The 22533-nt window shown below is 53.7% G+C and overlaps 9 protein-coding genes across 9 annotated transcripts; 5 read left to right on the forward strand and 4 right to left on the reverse strand.

Moving 5' to 3' along the window:
- Positions 1–895: 895 nt before the first annotated feature.
- AYO20_07978 (hypothetical protein) lies at positions 896–2851 on the forward strand (the record flags this gene model as incomplete). Its single annotated transcript, XM_022646261.1, has 3 exons — positions 896–1133; positions 1183–1541; positions 1592–2851. The coding sequence occupies 3 exons, from the start codon at positions 896–898 to the stop codon at positions 2849–2851; spliced, it is 1857 nt and encodes a 618-aa protein (XP_022497786.1).
- A 337-nt stretch (positions 2852–3188) lies between these two features.
- Positions 3189–6000, forward strand: AYO20_07979 (hypothetical protein; the record flags this gene model as incomplete). The annotated part of the gene is made up of 2 exons (XM_022646262.1): positions 3189–4643; positions 4762–6000. The coding sequence occupies 2 exons, from the start codon at positions 3189–3191 to the stop codon at positions 5998–6000; spliced, it is 2694 nt and encodes an 897-aa protein (XP_022497787.1).
- Positions 6001–6618: 618 nt separating this feature from the next.
- Positions 6619–8079, reverse strand: AYO20_07980 (hypothetical protein; the record flags this gene model as incomplete). Its single annotated transcript, XM_022646263.1, has 1 exon — positions 6619–8079. One exon carries the CDS (start codon positions 8077–8079, stop codon positions 6619–6621), a length of 1461 nt encoding a protein of 486 aa, XP_022497788.1.
- Positions 8080–8359: 280 nt separating this feature from the next.
- On the reverse strand, positions 8360–9988 carry AYO20_07981 (hypothetical protein; the record flags this gene model as incomplete). Its single annotated transcript, XM_022646264.1, has 1 exon — positions 8360–9988. The coding sequence occupies one exon, from the start codon at positions 9986–9988 to the stop codon at positions 8360–8362; it is 1629 nt and encodes a 542-aa protein (XP_022497789.1).
- A 749-nt stretch (positions 9989–10737) lies between these two features.
- On the reverse strand, positions 10738–12321 carry AYO20_07982 (hypothetical protein; the record flags this gene model as incomplete). The annotated part of the gene is made up of 1 exon (XM_022646265.1): positions 10738–12321. The coding sequence occupies one exon, from the start codon at positions 12319–12321 to the stop codon at positions 10738–10740; it is 1584 nt and encodes a 527-aa protein (XP_022497790.1).
- A 288-nt stretch (positions 12322–12609) lies between these two features.
- AYO20_07983 (hypothetical protein) lies at positions 12610–15347 on the forward strand (the record flags this gene model as incomplete). Its single annotated transcript, XM_022646266.1, has 3 exons — positions 12610–12638; positions 12697–12915; positions 13088–15347. 3 exons carry the CDS (start codon positions 12610–12612, stop codon positions 15345–15347), a joined length of 2508 nt encoding a protein of 835 aa, XP_022497791.1.
- Positions 15348–16242: 895 nt separating this feature from the next.
- Positions 16243–17751, forward strand: AYO20_07984 (hypothetical protein; the record flags this gene model as incomplete). The annotated part of the gene is made up of 1 exon (XM_022646267.1): positions 16243–17751. The coding sequence occupies one exon, from the start codon at positions 16243–16245 to the stop codon at positions 17749–17751; it is 1509 nt and encodes a 502-aa protein (XP_022497792.1).
- Positions 17752–18175: 424 nt separating this feature from the next.
- On the forward strand, positions 18176–20206 carry AYO20_07985 (hypothetical protein; the record flags this gene model as incomplete). The annotated part of the gene is made up of 1 exon (XM_022646268.1): positions 18176–20206. One exon carries the CDS (start codon positions 18176–18178, stop codon positions 20204–20206), a length of 2031 nt encoding a protein of 676 aa, XP_022497793.1.
- A 427-nt stretch (positions 20207–20633) lies between these two features.
- Positions 20634–21803, reverse strand: AYO20_07986 (hypothetical protein; the record flags this gene model as incomplete). Its single annotated transcript, XM_022646269.1, has 1 exon — positions 20634–21803. The coding sequence occupies one exon, from the start codon at positions 21801–21803 to the stop codon at positions 20634–20636; it is 1170 nt and encodes a 389-aa protein (XP_022497794.1).
- Positions 21804–22533: the final 730 nt, after the last annotated feature.

A 22533-nucleotide genomic window follows, 5' to 3' on the forward strand; every position in this document is an offset into this window, starting at 1 on the left:
TGGGTGCTTGCATCTACTGCGAGTGACGAGTCCTTGTACCATTCTGACCAAAACAAGCATGCATGTCCATCTGACAACTAATACCAGAAGCGAAGACCTCCTCTGATGCTCCCACAAGAGCCCATCCAAGTCCCACCTATTGGCGCCGAGCCTCGCTGAACGCTGACCGGAAAACACCTGGAAAAATCCCACCTGGCGCATGGTGCGCCACTTGGTGCCACCACCCACGAGTGTACGAGGTATGCCGCAGAGCACGTCTTTCAGCATGCCTTCGTTGTCCTCTGTGCTCGCTTGAGAGAGCCCACCTCCTCCTAACTAGACACCGTCACTACGGATGGCGCAGCCCCGTGGGGGTTAAACCACTACCGAGTACTCAAGAGCCGGATAATGCACCCAAGAGACCACTGGGACAAACAATACCTGAAAGTCATTGGCGGCCCTCCACTACTTTGAATGGCGATTTTCCCAGGGCGATATGTTCCCCAGAGGGGCGGGGCTCCTTGGGATTCCCTCTCAGGTTCCAACCTGCTCCTAGAGACCGAACTAGACTCTGTGTCACAGAATGTCTTATGATGCCGTTGCTTTCGGCAGATCACAGAGACTGAAGGCTCTGGTCCTAAGTTTGATATGGCGAAAACACACCTTCCTTTTGGAGACCACGCCGTGAGACAATAAATTACGAGCAGCATTCCGCTTGCCATTCTGTTCTCTGAGTTCTCGATCCCCTTTGGCTCTCTACCTTCCTCTCTCTTTCCTTCTGGACTCAGAGTATTGGCCTTGACTTGTGCTATAACCCGGAGGCGTCCACTGACCAAGTCTAACATCTTCCCTCCGGAGCCTTATTTTAGACTCTTTCGCCACTCTTTGCGTGTTCTCATTCGAACGATTAGCCAAGATGGGATCGGTTGGTTACAAGGTGACGGATGGGCTCTATGCCCATCCGTTGATCTCAGAGAGAGCAATTGATGAGCCGAGGCCACTCAAAGTCATTTATATTGGTGCTGGCGTCTCTGGAATTTGTGCCGCCATACAGTTTCCTCGATTCTTACCGACTGTGGAGCTCGCCATCTATGAGAAGAACGCCGACGTGGGGGGTACTTGGTATGAGAATAGATATCCTGGATGCGCCTGTGGTAGGTCCAACATGATGTGGCAATGTTCCTAAATTGACGTAACACACAGATATCCCTGCTCATGCGTATCAACTGAGCTTCGAGTCAGAAGTGCATTGGAGCAAATTCTATGCTGACGCCCCAGAAATTCTTCAATACTGGAAACGAGTTGCCGACAAATACGATGTCAAGAAATATATGAAGTTTGGCCACAAGTGCATCGAAGCTCGATGGAACGAGGAAACCTCGAAATGGCACGTGAAGTTCCAGAGATTAGATACCGGCGAGGTCGTTGAAGACGTCGGCGACGTCTTCATGACCGGCGTTGGTGCTCTCAACGAGTGGAAATGGCCAGACATCAAAGGCCTGCACGACTTCAAGGGCAAGCTGCTCCACAGCGCAGACTGGGACTCGAGTTACGATATCTCAGTGAGTTGCCCCTGTTTCCGTCCCAGGGCCCTTGCTGATTGATGTGGAAGGGCAAAGAGATTGCAGTCATCGGCGCCGGCAGCAGTGGTATTCAGATCGTTGCCACCCTGCAGCCCAAAGTCAAATCCATGGACCACTATGTGCGTGGCCGGACGTGGATCGCTGCGACGTTTGGTAACGAGCTTGTCCGGTCCCGTAACGACGGAAAGGATGGGAACTTTAACTATACGCGAGAGGAAATGGAGGCTTGGGAAAAGGACCCTAAATCTTACGTCCAATATCGCAAAGCGCTTGAAGTTGGTATGCAGGGCGGCTTTGCTCTCACACACAAAGGGACGAAAGAGCACGAGGGTGCGTGGTCATTATTTAACCAGGACATGAGGAAGCGGCTGGAGAAGAAGCCAGAGATTGCCGAACATCTCATCCCAGACTTTCCACCTCTCTGCAAGCGACTGACTCCCGGTCCTGGCTATCTTGAAGCCTTGGTCGCTGACAATGTTGACGTGATCGCGACCAGGATTTCACATGTCGACGAGACTGGCATCGTGACGACGGACGGCAAGCATCGACCGGTGGAAGCGATCGTCTGTGCCACCGGATTTGACACGTCTTTCCAGGGTCGATTTCCTATCTATGGACGTGGCGGCGTCAACCTCCAGGATCGCTACAAAGAGCGCCCCGAAACGTACCTCAGTGTGTGCACCGACCACTTCCCGAATTTCTTCCAGTCCTTTGGTCCCAACGCCGGTCTCGGCAACGGTAATCTCCTGATCATCATCGAAGCCATCGCCAACTATGTCGGGCAGATTCTCCAGAGACTAGGACAAGGAAACACTAAGACGATTGAGCCCAAGCGGAAAGCAGTAGAGAACTTTACAAATTATTGTGAAGCCTTTTTCGAACGGACGGTCTTCTCAGCTGAATGTGGGAGTTGGTACAAGTCATCGCCACCCAACGCGACTCCGGAAGAACGAAGACGAGGCCGGGTAACGGCGTTATGGCCCGGCAGCAGTATTCATGCTGTCAAGGCGCTTGAGAAGGTGAGATTCGACGACTTTGAAATGACTGCAGCCGATGGAAATGAGTTTGGATGGTTCGGCGACGGATGGGCGTCCGCGGAGAGAACGGGAGATGTGGAGGGCTTGACGTGGTATCTGAACAACACAAGCTTCACACACGAACCATTGGAAAAGGGCGAGACATTGAAGGTGACCGAGGACAAGGTGGTGATTAACGGGGATGCAGAGGGTGTCGAGAAGGGCGAGATTGTAAAGGAGATGCGAGTGCCTGACGGGGTTGCTGCGACGTAGAGGAAAGCAATGACTGAGAGCGAGTGTGAGTATCGTGTGTTAATGAGATATATCAATAGCTCCACCTCACCACGATTCAAGACTGCTTCTTCCCAAGACTAAAATACCAGACTATGCCTCGGAAGGACATTGTAGCCCAGGAGGGCCATCGAAGTGTATCAGGGCATCAGGGCATCTCCGCTCCATGTCCAAGACCCAAGAGATTGCTCATGACTCAATCAGTTACATACTTTGTGAAGATATACGTTTATCACCATGAGAACCCGTGAGACAAATCCTTCTCCTCCTCCTTTCTCTTCGACTCCTGTATCACAGACGGCTCAGAGACCTCGACAACATGGCCTTGTGGAGGCTGTTGGGCATTTCCACCTCAGCCGTGGTCGTCTTGACCAGCCTCGCTTATCTCCTCCTCGTCGCCTCCCTCTCCACTTCCCCCTCGGATCCAACCAGGCATCCACTGTTCGACCCGTCTGCCTCGTCATCTAAGCACCCTCACAGACACTTTCAGGCGCCTGCAGAAAATCCCTGGGCAGAGCTGGACGAGGTGGAAGCGTCGCAGGTGTACCTCTGGCTTCAGAAGAATACTAATATATTCAACTCAACCGATGACCGCGCGGGTGGGAGTCGAGGGGACAACAACCCGCTGAATCTTATCGAACTGCTCCGGCCCAATAAATCTAGTGTGGTTGACTACCTGGACCACAATGGCCCTGTCCCCGATCGCTGGGCTCGCCTCTCTGCCGTCGAGACTAAGGGCGACGACGCCTTCATTGTCGAATACATGGTCGGTCCGCTGCCACCCTCCAACAATACCCAGATTCTCCCCTTGACGTACTGCCACAATTCCGGCCGCAACTATGTCCAGAGCCCTGTCTCGGATGTCTTTGCGCTGCTGGAGTGGGCGCTGTCCATCGGCGAGAACGCATCCGATGTCACCCAGGAGCTCTTGGGCGCAAAAACGAACCGAGACGATCTCGACGATCCCAATGGGTTGGTCATGGGCTCCAGACCTGCACTCATCGAGTCTGGCCGTATGGTACACTGGCTGGAGTTTTTCGGGCCGGGCATGAAGTCCGATGGCCGCAGCCTCTTGCCACAAGGCCTGTACGTCAAGCTGAACGTCCCCAACGCGAACCCGGAGTCCTGGACGACGAGCGAGTGGTTCTACAATGGAGTTCTGTACGACAATATTACAATGCTGCGGCAAGCTATGGCGTCGCCCCAGTTTGAGCGTCTGACGGTCAACGAGGACGGGGAGTGGACCGACACTGAAGACCTCAGCACGTCGACCCCAGAGCGAGACATGCCGCCACCACTGTCGATTCAGCCGTACGGCCCTCGTTACCATCTGGACCGGTCCGAGAAGTACATCTCGTGGATGGGCTTCTCGTTCTACCTGTCGACCTCGCAGGCCACGGCGCTCTCGCTCTTCGACATCCGCTACAACAACTCGCGCCTCATGTACCAGCTCGGCCTCCAGGAGGCGCTGGCCCACTACGCCGGTGTCGAGCCCATGCAGTCCGGCCTCGAGTTTTTGGACACCTTCTTCGGCATGGGCAAGATGATGTTCAGCCTCGTCCCGGGGCTGGACTGTCCCGGCCACGCCGAGTACCTCGACATGTCGTACCACCGGGGCGGCAAGATGTATACGAACCGCAACGCCATCTGCGTCTTTGAGTACACGTCGGACGCGCCGTTGCAGAGACACACCTCGGCCTTTAGCGCGACCGTCAGCAGAAACACGTACCTTGTGGTGAGGAGCGTGAGCACGGTGGGAAACTATGACTACACGGTGAGCCCCTCTTATACGACCGTAGCCTCGCTTCTCCCTTTTTTTCCTTTTCTTCTTACTAGATAATCTCTCCGCCAGGTGGGAACGCATTGCCCATGACACTGACTCATGTACACAGATCGACTATATCTTCTACCTCGACGGCTCGATCGAAGTCAAGCTACGGGCCAGCGGCTACATCTTCGGCGCGTTTCACGCGGAGCCACGCTCGTCGTCACCACTCCGACGGGACTCATCCACCAACGAATACGGGTACCGTGTGCGGCCGGCCCTGCACACCTCGATGCACGACCACGTGGTCAACTTCCGCGCGGACCTGGACATCTGCGGCACGGCCAACACGGTCGTGCGGACGTCGATCGAACCCCTCGAGCGGGCCTATGACTGGGACCAGCCCGAGGTGTCGGGCCCGCGCAACACGATGCACATGGTGCACACGCCCGTCAGGCACGAGACGGGGCTCAACTGGCCGCGCAACGCCGGGGAGATGTTCCTGATCACGTCGCCGAACAGCACGAACAAATGGGGCGAGACGCGGGCGTACCGCATCCTGCCGGGCACGGGGATGGGCAACCCGGCGCACCTGACGGTGGTCAACTCGACGGCGCTGGGCAAGGCGGCCGCCTGGTCCACGGCGGACCTGTGGGTGCTGCGCAACCACCCGGCGACCGAGCCCGGGTCGGCGCACCACTACAACGCGCTCGAGCCGCTGACGCCGCTGGTCGACTTTACCCGGATGGTCGAGGACCGCGAGGCGGTCGAGGAGGAAGACCTCGTGCTGTACTTCAACCTGGGTGGTCACCACGTGCCCAGCAGCCAGGACATCCCCAACACGCTGATGCACACGAGCGCCAGTTCCGTGCTGTTCATGCCCTTTAACTACTTTGACGACGACGTCAGCAAGCCGCTCCGGCAAGGCGTACGGGTTGATCGAAGCCGCCACGGCGCATCACAGGTGAAGGAGGACGACGGTGCTGCGAAGGAAGAAGTGCGACGAACCCCGACGAACCGCGCCGCCCGATCCAACCACGCAGCAGCAGCGGTCAAACCGGAGGAGATGGGCAAGAAGACCCCTGCTACCACTCATGATACTACTAACGCTGACGACCCCCACGACGGCATCTCCTGGTTCGGCGCGCGGTATACCGCCCCCGTGCTGGTGACGGAGCAAATGCTCTCGCCCGACCTGAGCCAATACATGAAGGAGCGGGACGACGGGGAGCAAGGGGGCTGGAAGACGGTGAGGAACAATGTCGGCGGCGGGCTGTACGGGTTGTTTGTCGGCAAGCAGAGAGAGCAGGGGCAGGGAAGCGGAGGTCCACGAGAGCGCGAAGGCGGCGCGCGGCTTGATTGGTGATTGGTGATTTGTCGTCAGCTTCATCGCGCTTCTCTTGTGGCTAAGCTTGCGATTTGACTTGCGATATAGAACGGGAAGGGGAAAGAGAGGATAGGGGAAGAGAAGAGATGAGGCAGAAACGACTCGAGATCGAGATCGATGACGAAGACGATGACGAAGAAATGATTGACGTCTTTTGTCTTTGGGGGAATGTCTTAGAGCACATCTGGCTGTTCAGGCTGTGACTTGTCTTATCAGCTCGGATATGATGTCGTGTCGATCGTATAGAGAACCAGGTTTATTGAAGTGGTAGCGGCAGAATTGAAAATGGGTCACATATATGAGTGAGTGAGTGAGAGAGCGAGTGAGAGAGAGAGAGAGAGAAACAACATGATCGTGATGCCGGCTAGACACCTCTGAGGTCCCAGTATAAAGTCACAATTCTATTTACGCTTGTCCTTCCACTTCCACTTCCACTCCCCTCGAGAGACCGAGTTCGTTTCTCGAGTTTCAACATCATCTTACATGCCTACACACATGCCCACACGTCCAGATAACCCCAGTCAACTCGACTTGCTCATGCTCAAGCCCAAATCTACTTGTTTCACTGTTGCAACATACACACCACACTTGGCTTTTTCACCCTTTCAGGGTCCCCACCCCTTTTCCATCTCCCTTTTCCTCTTCTCTCTCTCCAAAACCTGTTCCCTCCGCCTTCCCCGGCCCCAGCACCGGAGTCAACCGTCGCAGCGGGAATGAAAAGTTGAATCTGTCTCGACGTTTCCGAGTCCTGGTTTTGTTGTTGCTGGTACCAGTCGTCACGGTCTTCAGGATCGACGTGATGCCGACCCCCGTCTTTGCACCTCCCGGCACGACGAGGTTTGGATTCCTCCCCCTGGCGGCGGCGGCGGCGGTGTTCTGGTCGGAGCCCGTTTCAAAGTTGCTGTCTTCGAAGCGGCGGTGGTGGCGTTCATTGTGGAGTTCAATCTGTTCCGTCACAATCACACAAGTCAGCAAGCGGGGTCTTTTGCTCGGAACGTATATCGGCAGAACTACGTGGCGAAGGGAACTTGCCGTTCGTTTGGAGGGAGCAGGAAGAAGTGGAAGAAGGCGCACCTCGTCGTCGTCATAATCATCATCATCGTATTCACTTCCCGAGGAAAAGGGGCTGACGAGGCTGCTGGTCCCAGTCCCGGTACCCGACTTCGCTTCGTCTCCTCGTCCTCCTCCGCCTCTGCTGCAGAGGTTGAAGTCAAAGTCTATCACGTACCCGGAAGGCACACGTCTACCTGGATGCGGCTCGTCGTGTTCATGGATGGTCTCCAGGTTGGGTTCGGAAGAGGAGATGGTGTGCGTCCGGTCAAATAGACGGGCAGTTGTCGTGTTTCGATCTGGTGTGCTCGTGAGGTTCGGGGTATTTGTGGGTTTCAGCGACGGTTCGCGAAATGCAGAAGAATCTGTTGCCGATGCTGAAAGAGATGTGACCTCGTTGTTGATATTGTTGTTGCTGCTGTGAGCCGGGGCGGTCGAAGCCGACGGTTTCGAGTTCGCGCACACAGGCGGCAGATAGTCCATGGTTCTTTTGGCTTCGAGCGCGGCTAAAAGACTGGCACGACCTTTCTTTGCATTCACATTCTCAGCATTCATAGGTACCGGCGGGCCACCCTGAGTGTCAATCCCGGCGTCTTCTCCGTACAACCACACGAGATTGAAGAAAAGAGTCTTTGCAGTGGTATATTGGCGCACAAACGGGCCGACATTCATGGCCAACGTGGCCCGAATGAAGCGACACGTCGCTGTGTTGGCCGCGTTCCATTCTCTGCGTTCCTCCTCGACCGAGGCTTGGTCTTCGACGCTCCACGATGGCGGAGATTGAGGTTCCGTCCAGCTGCCAAGTATCAGATCTGAGGAATGGGGATTGGACAAGAGAACCGGCTGGATGTCAGAGTGCCATCGATAGAAATTCGACTTGCCCTTCAGGGTGTCGATGGTGTCGATGGCAGGGAATTGCAGCTCGCAAAAGTAGGCATGTCGGGTGTACGAAGGTGGCATTCTGATGATGTACCACAACTGCTTCCAGAGTTCAAAATGTAGGCTCATGAGATCGAAGGGGATATGTAGATGTGCTTTTGAAGCGCCAGGTCCTTCATCGCTCAACCAGAGAGGGTTTACCTCCTGATTCACTGTCGTCGTCTCCGAAGAGCACACGTCCAGGTTTGGTCTTAGGCGGGTAAGACACTGATCCACACTGACTTTTCGTTCTGTCGAGATTCTCTGGCACAAGTCATTTCCAAAGTCCCTCAAGAAACCTTTGTAGAATATTTAGGACTTTCTGTGTCGTTAGTGCGCCGACAAATTGAAACATTCTGATTGCTCTCCACTACTTGTGACGAGTTGACAGCCTTTCCGAATCCTCGCCTGATTCTTCGGGGATCTGATTCAGACGAGTCTTCCTGCCCTGCAGCCGCAAACAAGAGTCCAGCTTGTCCGCGAGAGAATCCATCGAAGGGCCGCGGTGTGGGAGTCCGGTGTAGGACATACCCAGCGCCCGGCGCAGGTATCTCTCAGCCAGTGTATAGTCTTCACGACCCAGACAAAGAGTGGCGAGCTGATCACAGGCCCAGGCTGCACTTCCACTATTTTTCGAATCCGGATCTGCCGTTTTATGCTGGAGAATGCGGTGTGCCACCCCCTCGATGGCAAACTCCTCGTTCTGATCCGCATACAGCCTTCCCAGAGCCGCTAGCGCAGTCCTATAACGTCTCGGATTCATCGACTGGCTATCTTTGATCAATCTCTGACACATATCATGTGCCATCTGGAAATTCTTGCGTTTTCGGAGCATGTCAATCTGGTCAACTCGCAGGGCAAAGAGCGAAGAATTGCTGGGCTTTCGTCGGGCGCTGTACCCTTCAACTATCAGTTGCATCATGGACTCAACGATATGATCCCGATTCTCAGAAGCAATCGTCATGCTCAGAGCTTTGGCATAAGGATGAGTTTTCCCAAAAGCACTTGCTGCCATGGATGAGACAAAGCTTAGTAGATGCTGCTCTAGTGCCGCCATACCCAGCCATGGCGTTGCAAAGTGTACCAGCAGGCAAGATAGGAGTTGAAGAGGTGCGGAATATAGCAACGGCTGGACCATATTGCAGCAGATGTCGAAATTCTCCCACGCTTTGCTCGATCTTCCCGTTTGCAAGGATTCGAAGCCATGATAGAGCCCCAGCCAAAATGCTGACACTTGATCTGTCTGTCCAGCTCTCACCTCTTCTGGAAGGGAATTCGGGAATCGATATTGCAATTCGTTCATTTTGAGCCGGTTGAATGCCGTAAACTGCCACTGCACGGCCTCGCGAGTGTGGAAAAGGCTGGATTGCATGTTGTATAAACCAGTCGGCGGCCGGACATCGATCATCATGAGACCGAGGCCAGTGCCATCGCGGCTTTGCGCATTGAAGTCGAAGTCTCCAGGCGGAGTACTAGAGTTTGAGAAGGCATTGGACCTGTGTAGGCCCATAGTTGGCGACTCGTCCTTGATTGTAATATCTCCTGCGGACGCCGACTCTGGACTCTGCGATAACTGTTCCCAAAGCTGAGTGAACCTTTTGTCGCTGCGACAATGGCGCCTGACACGATCTAGCTTCAACGGTCTCCCGCGAAACGAGATCGACTGAATGTCGTGTCCGGCGTCCACGTATTCTTTGACTCGTTTCGCCAAAAGTTCCTTGTCTTTTGCTTTGTAGTTCTTGTGGATTTTCCATTCAGTGATGCGACGCTTGAACATCTTCTCGCTAGCATTGAAACCATACTGCTTGCGCAAGATGGTCCTCACGTCTTTTAGCTTCCTATTTTGAGCAATGTACAAGTCAGTGAAGACATTTTTGATATCGGTCCACTGCTGAGGACTTGGTCCGGCAGCCCTCCACGATTGAGGATCTTGCTCGGCATTCTGGTACATGAGATTCATCGGGTCAACCGTCTCCAGATCTTTCTCATAACCTGACATGTTGTCCTCAATGTACCTTATTGTGCCGTCAACCACTCTCTATGCTGTTTTTCAGAAAGAATATTGTGGTCGCAGATCGACCCAGAGTCGTCAGATCTGCGGGATGAACACCAGGTCCTTGCGGTCCGCTTACATAGCAGTTGAGTGAGAAAGGAACAGCCATGATTGTAAGGAGGAGAACGCCTCGAATCTTATTATGATGGCATTTGACTTGGGAAACATTCATCTATACTGCTTGCAAAGGGCTGAGCAAACTCGAACGGGGACGCAAGAAGATGCCATTGGACGACAATTCCTCGGAGTGTCTGCCTCACTGCCTCGTGAGCTCATCCACATGGTAATGAGGTGCATTAGTGCTGGAACTTTGTGTTAGCAACCAATGGAGTTGAGCTGTATCCGAGAGGGAACTTTGGTAAACCAAGTACACCATGGAAGCTTTCCTTTTCATCGATATTCTGCCGGGAGAGGCCTTACGAACACGAACAGACCGAAGCTGACAAGAGAGGAGGAAGAAGCAGAAGTGCTGATCAGTCAATCAGAACAAATCAGAGAAGAGTGGCTTTTACTATGTGCCACTTTTGACGGGTACTCATTTTCATCATGCGGTCGTAGACTTTCTGTCAGACGATAACAATGACCTAATCATATGCACATAATCGAGTATTTAATGTACCAGGAATGTGCCATCGTCAGTGTCAGACAAAATCTTTCTCGTCAACCCTCAGAGTTCACCTCTGCGGCGCAACCTCTTACGAGCTTACAGCCTCGCCAGGTTCACCCAATCCCTGTCCTTCGACCTCGACACTCTTTGCCAGTTCAGCTTTCCTCCTTTTCTCTTCCTCCTCAATCTCTTTCAGTCTCCTTTGCCCCTCTTCGTTCGTGGCATCAATCACCCCTTCCTGGAGACTGAGCATGTTGCCTTGACCCAGCAACTCCACAATCTCTTCGGCTTCATCCACACTCATCTTTCCTAGAACTTTGTTGACCTCGTCTAAGCTGCCACTCTCTAGCGCACGTTGTAGTCCTGGGGGGAAACGCTCGAAGATTTGGCGTGACTCTTGCTCGACAGGGTCATCCGAGCCTGGCTGTGGCACATTGATGTGGATCTCCGTTCCAGGCTCGACTGCGTGGAGCTGAATCTGTTCCACACCTGCTGGGTCGTTGCCTTCCTCCTTCTGTAACTCGGCCGCACGTGTCTTGATGCGACCGTATGTTTCAGCCAAGTCCTTGTTGAACACCTGCTGCGCTTGATGTCCCTTTGTAGTGATTCGCTTGAAGAACAACCCGACGCCGTCCCGACCTAGCTGACGACAGTATTGAATCAGGAGACTCTGATGTACGCATGTCCGCGCATAAGTATCCTGCCCTTTCATCTGAGCGTTGAAGGCTTCGATCATAAGGGCATCCTGGGTCTTCTCATTGACGATGTTCGGGTGCTCGGAGATGAATTGTAGACATGCTCGGTAGTCTCCAAGCTTGATCTTTGCGAACTGCTTGCCCTCTGGCGTGAGTTTGAGACTTGCCTCATCTTCTTCTTCATCTTCATGCTTATCCAGGAGAGAATCATCTTCAATATCCGCCTCTGCACCAGAGGAAACAGCACCCTCACCAGACTGGAGTGTATCCCGTGCCTGTGAGCTTAGGCCTTGAGGTGCATTGAGCAGTTCGACCCTCTCGGTTTTCGGCTTTTCCTTGGTTTTGGGTTTCTCGGCAGAGCTCGAAGCTGGTTTTGGTTTATTAATGTGAGACGAATCGAAGCCGATATGGATATCCTCGCTTGTGATCTTTGCGGTCGCCTCCTTCTCCAACTGCGCGAGGCGCTTTAGCAGATCCTGCTGCAGCTTCTGGACCTTGGTGAGATGACCATTCACTCCCTGTATAAAGTCTGCGTATCTGTCTGTGGATTTGTCTTTCTTCTCGTCGACTTCTTTCTTGACCTGATCGACCAGAGCCCCCATCATCTTAGAGTACCTAGGCTGCTCCTTCTGGTGCGTGTAGACACCTGCGGGAGGTTTGGGCGGTTCATCTTTGGCGGGATCACCGGCGCTCTCGATCAGACTCTGAAACACAATCTCGTCAGGGTTCTTTTTGTTTGCATCTTCTTGGTGTCTCTTCAGGGCGTCTAGGAGAGCATTGATGCGTTCGAGCAGTCCGTCGTTGATGATTCGTTCGTATTTGAGCGTGTCAATCTCATGCTTTCGCTGGGCGCGCTGCTCGTGGATTTGACGCTGTTTGGCTCGGATGAAGCTCTTTGTGTCAACGTTCGGGTGTACTTCGACGTCAGAATCGTCCGATACCTCGAGTCTATCCCACTTGTCGTAGGAAATAGGCATGGTAAGGGCAAAAGAGAGAGCAGGCTTTTGATTCGAGGAGGCGGTCAACGGGAACACGAGAGAGGAGAGGACTCGAGTTTTAGCTTGTTAGACTGCTTGATGTTTGCTGTTCTTGAGCCTGTTGAGCCTCTTGAATCTTTTCAAGGTCAAGGATGCTTCTAGAAAGGGATACCTAGTGTCTGGTGATCGTGAATTAGATGTTTGCCATCTTGAGCAAGTGCCTCTGGTGGCCCCAGTGGCCCTGCCGGTTACGTAGTGGGGGTGACGTCCATGGGTTGCAGGTGGAAAATGGAGGGGCTTAGGCCAAGCTCCATTTGGTACGGGCGGGTACTTAACTGCTAGGGGCGGTTAGTGGGAGCTCTTCGGGCGTCCTAGGCTCGGTCTCGCGTCTCCGTTCATCGGCTCGTCAATCGTCATTGATCACATCCGTGGCAGAGGCAGGCAGCTTTTTCTCACCTCCAATGCTCCCATCGCGCCATTACACATTGTCAACTTCACCGGTTTCCTTCCCATATACGACCGCCGCCGAGATGAAGAGGAGGAGAGACACGCCCATCCCTTTACTCCGCTGATTCATTCCTCGATCCACTACAGGTATGATCGCTACGCGCACCTCGGTGCTGCTTGCTTTCAGGCCTTTTCAACATGGCTCCCGATTAAATCAACTTGACCAGAATATCCTCCTTTCATTATATAATTCCTCTCCCCGACACTCACGGATACCGTCCCGCACTCTGCATCAGTTGGTGCGATCGAACACCTCCAGGAACCAAAGCCCATTCCAGTCATTGAGGTTGCTTAGCGGTTCTGCACCAAAGGCAAGCGGTCTCAACACACCCTTCAGTCCTAGAATAGCCGCGCAAGCAGTATGCTTTTCGAGCGGTCGCAAACTATATGAGACGCCCACTCCGGTCATTAAAGAGCAACAGCGAACAAAATCTACCGACGAAACGGATGACGAGGATGCGTTTCACAGAAGTGAAAAGGCACACCAAGCTTCGCATGTGAACCTCAGTGCGAGGCTATCAAAAGAGGGTGCTACGGGCAAGAGCTCTGGCTTTGGGGAGATATGGCGATTGATCAAGATTGCACGTCCAGAAGCGAAGATCCTCGCACTGGCTTTTATTCTTCTCCTGATATCCTCATCTATCACCATGTCAATACCATTTTCAATTGGCAAGATCCTGGATATAGCTACCAAAGGGGGGGCGAAGACGGAGGGTGCCGAGCTAGAGCAGAAGACGGATATGCTCTTTGGGCTCAGCTTGACAACATTCTACACTGCCCTTGTGTGTATTCTTGCGACCGGCGCGGCAGCAAACTACGGACGTATCATTATCCTGCGAATCGTGGGCGAGAGGATTGTGGCCAGACTCCGATCCAGGCTCTTTCGGCAGACCTACATTCAAAATGCCGAATTTTTTGACGCCAATCGTGTAGGCGATCTGATTTCCAGACTCAGCTCTGACACCATCATTGTTGGCAAATCTATCACGCAAAATCTTTCCGATGGGCTTCGCGCTTTCGTTAGTGGAGCTGCTGGTTTTGGCTTGATGGCATGGGTGTCTCTGAAATTGACCGGTATTCTAGCACTGCTGTTTCCCCCAGTTGCACTCGGGGCATTCTTTTATGGACGAGCGATCAGAAACCTGAGCCGCAAAATCCAAAAGAACGTCGGCACGTTGACGAAGATTGCAGAAGAACGGCTCGGCAACGTCCGGACTTCGCAGGCGTTTGCAGGCGAAATCCTCGAGGTTCATCGGTACAACACGCAGGTGCGTAAGATCTTCGAGCTGGGAAAGAGAGAGTCCATCATTAGTGCGACCTTCTTCTCGTCCACCGGGTTTATGGGCAACATGACGATCCTGTCACTCTTGTATGTCGGTGGGGGTATGGTATCAAGTGGCACAATCAGTATCGGAGAGCTCACATCCTTCCTCATGTACACTGCATACGCAGGTTCTTCCCTCTTTGGGCTTTCGTCGTTCTACTCGGAGCTGATGAAAGGCGTCGGAGCGGCGTCACGATTATTTGAACTGCAGGACCGGGAGCCAACCATCTCTCCTACGAAGGGTACAAAGGTGGTATCAGCACGAGGTCCCATTCGATTCGAGAATCTCTCATTCAGCTATCCTACTCGCCCGGCTGTGAGTATCTTTAGGAACCTGGATTTCGAAATACCCCAGGGTGCAAACGTGGCCATTGTTGGTCCATCTGGTGGTGGCAAGAGTACAATTGCGTCCCTAATCTTGCGGTTCTATACGCCTACCGAGGGTCGCATATTGATTGATGGCAAGGACATTGCAACGATGAACGTCAAGTCTCTCCGACGCAGGATTGGTATCGTGTCACAGGAACCCGTCTTGTTTTCTGGGACCATAGCCGAGAACATCGCATATGGTCGACCTCATGCGACCCGAGCAGAGATCATGCGCGCGGCGAGAAGAGCAAATTGCCAGTTCATTAGCGATTTCCCCGATGGTCTGGACACTCCTGTCGGTGCGCGTGGCACGCAGCTCTCGGGTGGCCAAAAGCAGCGCATTGCCATTGCTCGCGCCCTGGTCAAGGAACCCGACATTTTGATCCTGGATGAAGCTACCAGTGCTCTTGATGCCGAGTCGGAGACTTTGGTGAATGAGGCTCTGGCCTCATTGCTCAGAGGGAGCAACACGACAATTTCCATTGCCCACCGTCTGTCCACTATCAAACGCTCCGACACCATCATATGTCTGGGTAGCGATGGTCGTGTTGCGGAGATGGGCAGCTACAAGGAACTCAGCAGTCGACCCGATGGGGCTTTCACGAAGCTGATGGAATGGCAAATGAGTGGTGGGGAGAGGGCTCAGGATGACGTGGACAAGTTGGCAATCGATGCCGAGCATATCAAAGGGCCGCCAACAGAGAAAGACGAGATTGAAGTGGAACTGGAAGAACAAAGTGAGGGCGAGGGCGAGAGTGAGGAGGATCTCGAGGCCAGCAAGGCGCAAGAGACGGTTAAGAGAGCAGTGGAAGATAAGAAGCCATGATCGCAACTCTTCCAATCGACATTGTAGTTGTGGGATTTGGTGACTGACTACGACGCCCGGACGACGTGGCCACTGTTGGAGTGGCCTGCGCGTTTACTGCTCGCAGCATGACTCCAGGAGTTCTTCCAGGTCCGCGAAGCTGAGCACGAGTGCGCGCGCAGATATACACAAACCAGGCGTATCATGCATATATGTTCTGTATAGGAAATCCACAGGAAACGGTTGGGTACAGGAGCTGTGTCGGCCTCGAACTGCGCTGTATGTATCCAGAATTGGGGTTCAGATCTTGTACGATGAAATGGGAAAGAAAACACCGTCTCTACTCAGAAGGTGGAATTTACCGTGAGTGAAAGCAAAAGGCCTCAGCAGAAGAATAGTTGGGATTTACACATGCATCTCAAGGGGTGGCATGGGCCAATCTGATATGCTGTAAGTCGGCCCAACAAGAGGCCCACAGCGCAGCTCCTCTTCCCAACCGCAGTAACCGCAGTCAAATTCGCGCTTTGTATCATGCACCCCTGTCTTCTCCCACTCACTAGATGACGAGTGCACGCAGGAGAAGCCGTTCCGCCGTGTTCGGGTTGTCGTGTCACATATCCCTCTTGATGCCATGTGCGTCTGTGCCTTTTACTTTTTTGCCATCCGCCCAGAAGGGGTCTTCCAGTCATGGACGGCTACATTTTCGAAACTGCATTCCGTCATGTCATCCTCAAACCTCCTTCCCTCGTATCCCTCCGCCGGTTCCCTCTTCCCCTGCAACCTGGACGGGTTCAGTTGATTATGATTGACGATTGATCCACGGCTTAAGTCGAAAGAGAAGGGGAAAATAAACACACTATCACAAGTAGCAGCACAGCCATATACTGCATACTACTCATTGTTCCGGCACTCTGTCATGGCCTATAACGTGCATACTCTGATCACAGAGACCCAGGATATCGCAGCCAAAGGCCTTCACGATGTTAAACCACCTGTTGAGGTCCCGAGCACCTCCATCGATAAGCCTCAATCGCAACCCAAGATCCGCAGCAAATACCGGCATGTTGCAGCTCTGCATTCCAAAGTCCGACCGTCATGTCTCAGCCATGAAGGGACAGAGACACCGAGCTTTATTGGATTCCGCAATCTCATGGTCTTGACGATCATTGTCATGAACCTGCGGTTGGTCATTGAGAACGCCAGAAAATACGGCCTCCTAATCACGCTGAAGTCGAACCTTCGGAGTCAGGACATCAAGATTGCTCTGGCCCTCTATGCTCTTACGCCATGTCACCTTTTTGTTGCCTACATTGTCGAGAAAGTAGCTATGGAAAATGCTAAAGGAGCCATTGGAAGGCGCAAGAAGACAGACCCAGACGCGAATAAAAAGCCTGAGACGGAGAAGCAGACAAAAGAATTTCTCAATACTTGGTGGTGGATCGCTGTTGCGCACACCTTGAATGCTTCACTTGCGTTGCTCATCTCAAGCTTCGTGGTCTATTACTGCATTCACAATCCCGGCCTAGGGGCGATCAGTGAGCTCCACGCTATTGTGGTGTGGCTCAAGACCTGCTCCTACGCCTTCACGAATCGAGACCTCCGGCATGCTATGTTGAACCCTGGCGGTCCTGAATCGGCTCTGCCAGAGATTTACTCAGAATGTCCTTACCCCCGCAACATCACCCTTCCTAACCTATGTTACTTTTGGTGGGCACCGACACTGGTCTATCAGCCATATTACCCACGCACCGACCGAATCAGATGGAGTTTCTTCCTCAAACGGGCTGGAGAAGTCATGGCCCTGAGCGTCTTTATCTGGCTCACATGTGCACAATACGCCGTTCCGGTCCTGCGCAACTCGCTCGACGGCATGGCAGTCCTCGACTTCTCTTCGATTGCGGAACGACTGATGAAGTTGTCGACTATATCGTTGATTGTCTGGCTCGCTGGCTTCTTCGCCCTGTTTCAGTCATTCCTCAATGCCCTTGCTGAGATTATGATGTTTGGCGATCGAGTCTTTTACGAAGATTGGTGGAACAGCACCAGCTTACGGATGTACTGGTCTACCTGGAATAAGCCTGTCTATCACTTCATGCGGAGACATATCTACTCCCCTCTGGTCGGCCGCGGCTGGTCATCCCGAGCAGCCAGTGCGTTGGTCTTTGTGTTTTCAGGACTCCTCCACGAGCTTGCTGTCGGAGTGCCTTCCCACAACATCCTCGGAGTGGCTTTTCTTGGGATGGTGCTGCAGTTGCCCCTGATCCAGATTACAGATCCTCTGGCAAAGATGGATGGGACCGGCAAAGTGGTTGGTAACTGTATCTTTTGGATCAATTTCGTCTTCGTTGGACAACCACTGGCTGCAATGATCTACTTTTTTGCTTGGCAGGCAAAGTTTGGAGAGCTCAGCAGGGTACGAAGCTAGTTAGAACGTAGCTCAATTAATGAAATATTGATTACTGTACAAGGAGTGTTCGGCGCATTTGAATAGGCCACGATTTCCTGGCACATGCAGCAACCCAACAGAGCCTCGAGGATGGATCACGTGACCTGGCGATTCCTTGTTGTGACCTGTGTGGATCTCTGACCATTTCCTTTTCGATCCCTTCAGCCTTCGAGTGTACAGACTTCGCCAACCCATTTCTTTGCGATCCAGTCAGCCGTGAGCCTGGTAACTGCATAGACTCTGTCTCCAGGAAGTTGAGCTTCAGTATCTCAGTGGACGCAGATGTTGAGCACACGAGCGAGCCATTTCGTGTCTCGCATCTAGTCCACTTCTGAATTCCTTCGCCGAACCCACCACCTTTATCCTGGGATTCTCTCCCCGATGAATCCCTCTGTTAGTCACGATGTCCAATGTCTACGATGATCAAGATGGAGGTGGTTTCCGTCGACGGAGACCGCGACCAATCACTGATTATGGCTCCTCGATGATTCAGTGGATGAGCAACCGCAAACCTCCTTACAAAGGAAGCTATCACTACGAACAAGAAAGACCGAGCCAAAGCTATGTTATTGACATATTGCCACCCCCCGCTCGACGAGATGCCCCGGCCGAGTCGATCCCCGTTCGCCATCTTCACACCTCTTTGGGAAAATCCAAAAAGCCTGTGACGGTCGTACGGTGGATGCCAGAAGGTCGTCGACTTCTTGCCGGTGTGCACAATGGCGAGTTCATGCTGTGGAATGGCATGTCTTTCAATTTCGAGACTGTTACTGCGATGGGCTCTAGTTCTCTTCGGGCTGCGGAATGGTCTAATCGAAAGGACTGGCTCGTTGCAGCAAACGACGAAGGCACCGTGTATTACCTTCAGCCGACTCTGAACAATCCACATCAATTCAAAGGCCACGATGCTCCCATCAGAGATCTGGCATTTGCGCCCTCGGACGCGAAATTCGTCACCGCATCCGATGACAACACTCTCAAGATCTGGGACTTTACCTCCTCCGTAAACGAATCGACCTTTACAGAGCATGGATGGGACGTAAAAGCCTGTGACTGGCATCCCACTAAAGGCCTCGTTGTCTCGGGAAGCAAAGATCACAGCGTCCGATTATGGGACCCTCGGACATGTCGGAATCTAACAACACTGCACGGTCACAAGAATGCCATCACGGCCACTGTCTTTAGCCGTCTTCGTGATCAACTACTTGCTACAGCTGGCAGAGACGGCCAAACACGTATCTTTGACCTACGGATGATGCGCGACGTTGCTATCTTGCGAGGTCATGATAAAGGCGTCACTACCGTTTCATGGCACCCAATTCATCCGAGCCTCATCAGCACCGGAGGCGACGATGGCTCGCTGCATTCCTACCTACTCACTGAACCAAACACACCAGCTGGTATCTCCTCCACAACAATATCTCCCTATGCATTATCAGACCCCCGTTCTGCACCTGCGCAATCAATCTATCCCGCCCACCGCATTTCTCATGCTCATGACTCCTCAATCTGGTCTATCGACTGGCACCCTCTGGGGCATATTCTGGCTTCGGGCTCAAACGACCACTTTACGCGGTTCTGGTCCCGCGCACAGCCTGGGCAAAGCACTTGCTTCAAAGACCAATTCCATTTGGGCGAAGAAGGAGCAGAGGCCCAGGGCACCTGGGACAGAAAGTTTGGGAGGAAGCAAGCCAAGGAATTGGAAGAGCAGGAAGAGCAAGACGAGGCAGAGGGGCTGGAGGATCAGGCAAACCAGGGACAAGCAGCGGCTGCTGGAGGATTGTCAATCCCCGGTTTACCTGGGATACCTGGCCTTCCTGGCATAGGGATGAACGGGACGATGCAGCCTATTCCGGGCACTGGTCATGTTCCTCCGCCACCGCTATCGCTCTTGTCAGGCCTGCAGAACAATGTCGGTGTGGCTGGCAACCTAGGCCGGCCTTCCTCGCGTGGTGGTCCAGGTCAGGCTCATACAGCAGCTCCACCAATGCCACCGTTCCCTCCCGTTCCCGGCATGGATGCCGAATCCCTTCAGCGTCTGCTTGCCTTGACCCAACAACAACAGCAGCAGCAGCCGCAGCAGCATCAGCAGCAACCCAGTCTACAACCATTCCCGAGCACCTCCGCCGTCCCGTCGATGGACTTTGCAAACTTCAATCTGCCGCCTGGCTTCCCACCCCCTCCGCCCACCGCTGGTAGCCAGATCGCGCCTCCTCTCATGAGCTCCGCTCCCGGTACTGGCATTCCTGGAATCGGAATTGGAGGCGGAGGGGGAGGCATCCCAGGCCTCGCTGGTAACAACGGCGGCGGCACGCCCCCACACGCCTCCAATGCCGCTAACGCTGCCGCCATGCGACGGCGAGCGCCACTACCCAGCCAAAGTGAGGGATTCAAGGCCGAGCAAGCAAGAGGGAATTACCGCGTGCCACGATAAATATAAGTAGTTGTCGCTCGCTTTTGTGTCGACGCTCGAATCTGTCAAGTGACGAAGGACTGCGTCCCTGCGATATCTACTCTTATGGCACGGGAATTTCTCTTCTCCTAGTTCTCAGTTCTCACGAGTCTTTGGCTAGCACATAAAAAACGGGACGGGATGTTTTTTTTAACTGCGGTTTCTCCAGGTACTCCATCCAGGAGAGGGACCTTTAGCATGTATGGAATGGAGACGACAGGGTTCGGCTGAGACTGGGGAGGTCGTTCTTGAGAGGAAATTCGGAGCAATCTTTTTGAGGTTCTGCAAACGCAATGGAATTCATTGAAGTATCGAAGCTTTTGCAATCTGCAAATCACATTTCCCCTTTGAGCCCATTAGGGTTCCTCGTTGCTTGTACTGCACTAACTGCACTATTCACGCTGTTCGCTCAGATGGAAGGTCCAGCACCAGCATCAACGTCCATTTCCATTTCGTTCCCGTTAGCCGCCACTGCCCCTGCGGAGGCATCAGCGCCGTGCATGTCGTTGTGATTGCCGCGCGAGGTCGGCCCATCGACCACATCGCCCATGTCCATGGTCATCTGCATGTCCATATCCATGTCCATAGCCATGGCTGTGTCATTGTGGTCTTGCGGGCCCAAGCCCTGCTTGCCGTGCGTGGTGAAGAAGAAGTCGGAATCGGCCTCGGCATCGTCGCCTTCGAGCATCCAGATGCGCAGGTCGCGGTCCTTGCCCCCGCTCACGAGCAGACCCTTGCCGTCGGCGGTGCGGCCAAAGTCCATGGCCAGCACGACATCGCGGTGTCCCTTGCCGCGCCAGAGGACTTCTTTGCTCGTCACGTCCCACACCAGCACGTCGCCGTCTTCGCTGCCGCTGGCGACGAATGCTGCCCGCCGCTTCTGTCCGGTTCCAGTGCTGTACGAGTAACTCCCCACGGTGCCGCTCAGGCTGTACTCCATGTTCACGTGGCCTTGATACGTCTTGACACATCGCCCTTCGATGTAGTTCCACAGCCTAACGCAGTTGTCCAGGGTCCACGCGAGCACAAATTTACCGTTCGGCGAAAATCTGACGCTCGTGACGGCCTTGCGGTCCTCGTCGACCAGGGTCTTGAGACACTGTCCCGTCCCAGAGTCCCATATCCGAATCAATCCGTCCCCGGCGCAGGAACAAACCATTGTCCCGTCTCTTATGAAGTCCACGCCGCCGACGGGGTCCGAGTGTGCCGGTAGACTGCGCATCACGCGTCCAGAGCGCACATCCCATAGGAATACTGCTTCATCGAAGGAGCCAGAAACGAGCATGTTCCCCTTGGGAGAGAAGGCAAGGGAATAGACATAGTTGCTATGGCCCATGAATGGTGAGGGCGCGATTGGGAAGTCCGATGAGAGCGGGGCCCAGAGGAGGATCGATTTGTCGTCGCCGGCTGAGGCAAGAGTGTACGGTGGTCCCACCGGAGACCAGGCTATTGCGTTCACTCCTGCTAAATGTGCGCGTAACGTGCGTATGTGTTTTAGAGGTGTGTCCGGTGTTGGGGTAGACGGGACAGAGTAGATATTGATTGCGTTGTCGGCCGACGCGGTCGCCAGGAGAGTCATGTCAGGGGAGAATTTGATCGAGGTGATTCCTCGAGCGTGCGCGCGCGGGAGAGTTATTAGAGGGGTGAAGTTGAGAGACTTGGGCTTTTCTGTCGAGCCTGGGATGGGTGACGCCGGCCGTGATTGAGAGCGTGAACGAGAGCCCCGGCGGTCGAGCGACGACTCATATGATCTGAATCTTGACCTTGATCTTGACCTTGACCTCCTTCGCGACTCCGATCTTGAACGGGGTTGTTGCTCTCGTCCAGACTCGTACATCGAACTTGGGGTTCGGGACATGCTCAGACTTCTTCTCCTGGAGCGTGACCGACTACGACTCCTTGATCGTGGTTGGGTTGCGTCATCGCGACTGGCGTTTCTGCTCCGCGAAGTCGAATATCCCCTTCCCCGCCTCGCGTCTCGATCTGAACGTGTGGAATCTGCATGGCGCAGGGCAGGAACATGCGATCTTGGTTCGCCGGTGGAATTTCGAGAGGAGAATGAGTCTTCACTTGACCTCCGGCGTCGTTTCGGGGGAGGATCGCGATCAATATCCATAACTTGGTCGTGTTGGATGTTTGGTCGTGACGGGTTGGGAGAGACGTGTTGTCTACCACGGCGTGTCTGTTCAATGCGGGAGATAAATTGAGTGGAACAAGGGAGCAAACATGACAAACTTTCAGGTTGCTGCATACATGCCAAGCCTGGTATCAATCTGGCCGCGGGGCGTTTAGTGGACTACTAGGTACGT

The sequence above is a fragment of the Fonsecaea nubica genome, assembly GCF_001646965.1.
Source record: "Fonsecaea nubica strain CBS 269.64 chromosome Unknown Scaff59, whole genome shotgun sequence".
Taxonomy (NCBI): Eukaryota; Fungi; Ascomycota; class Eurotiomycetes; order Chaetothyriales; family Herpotrichiellaceae; genus Fonsecaea; species Fonsecaea nubica.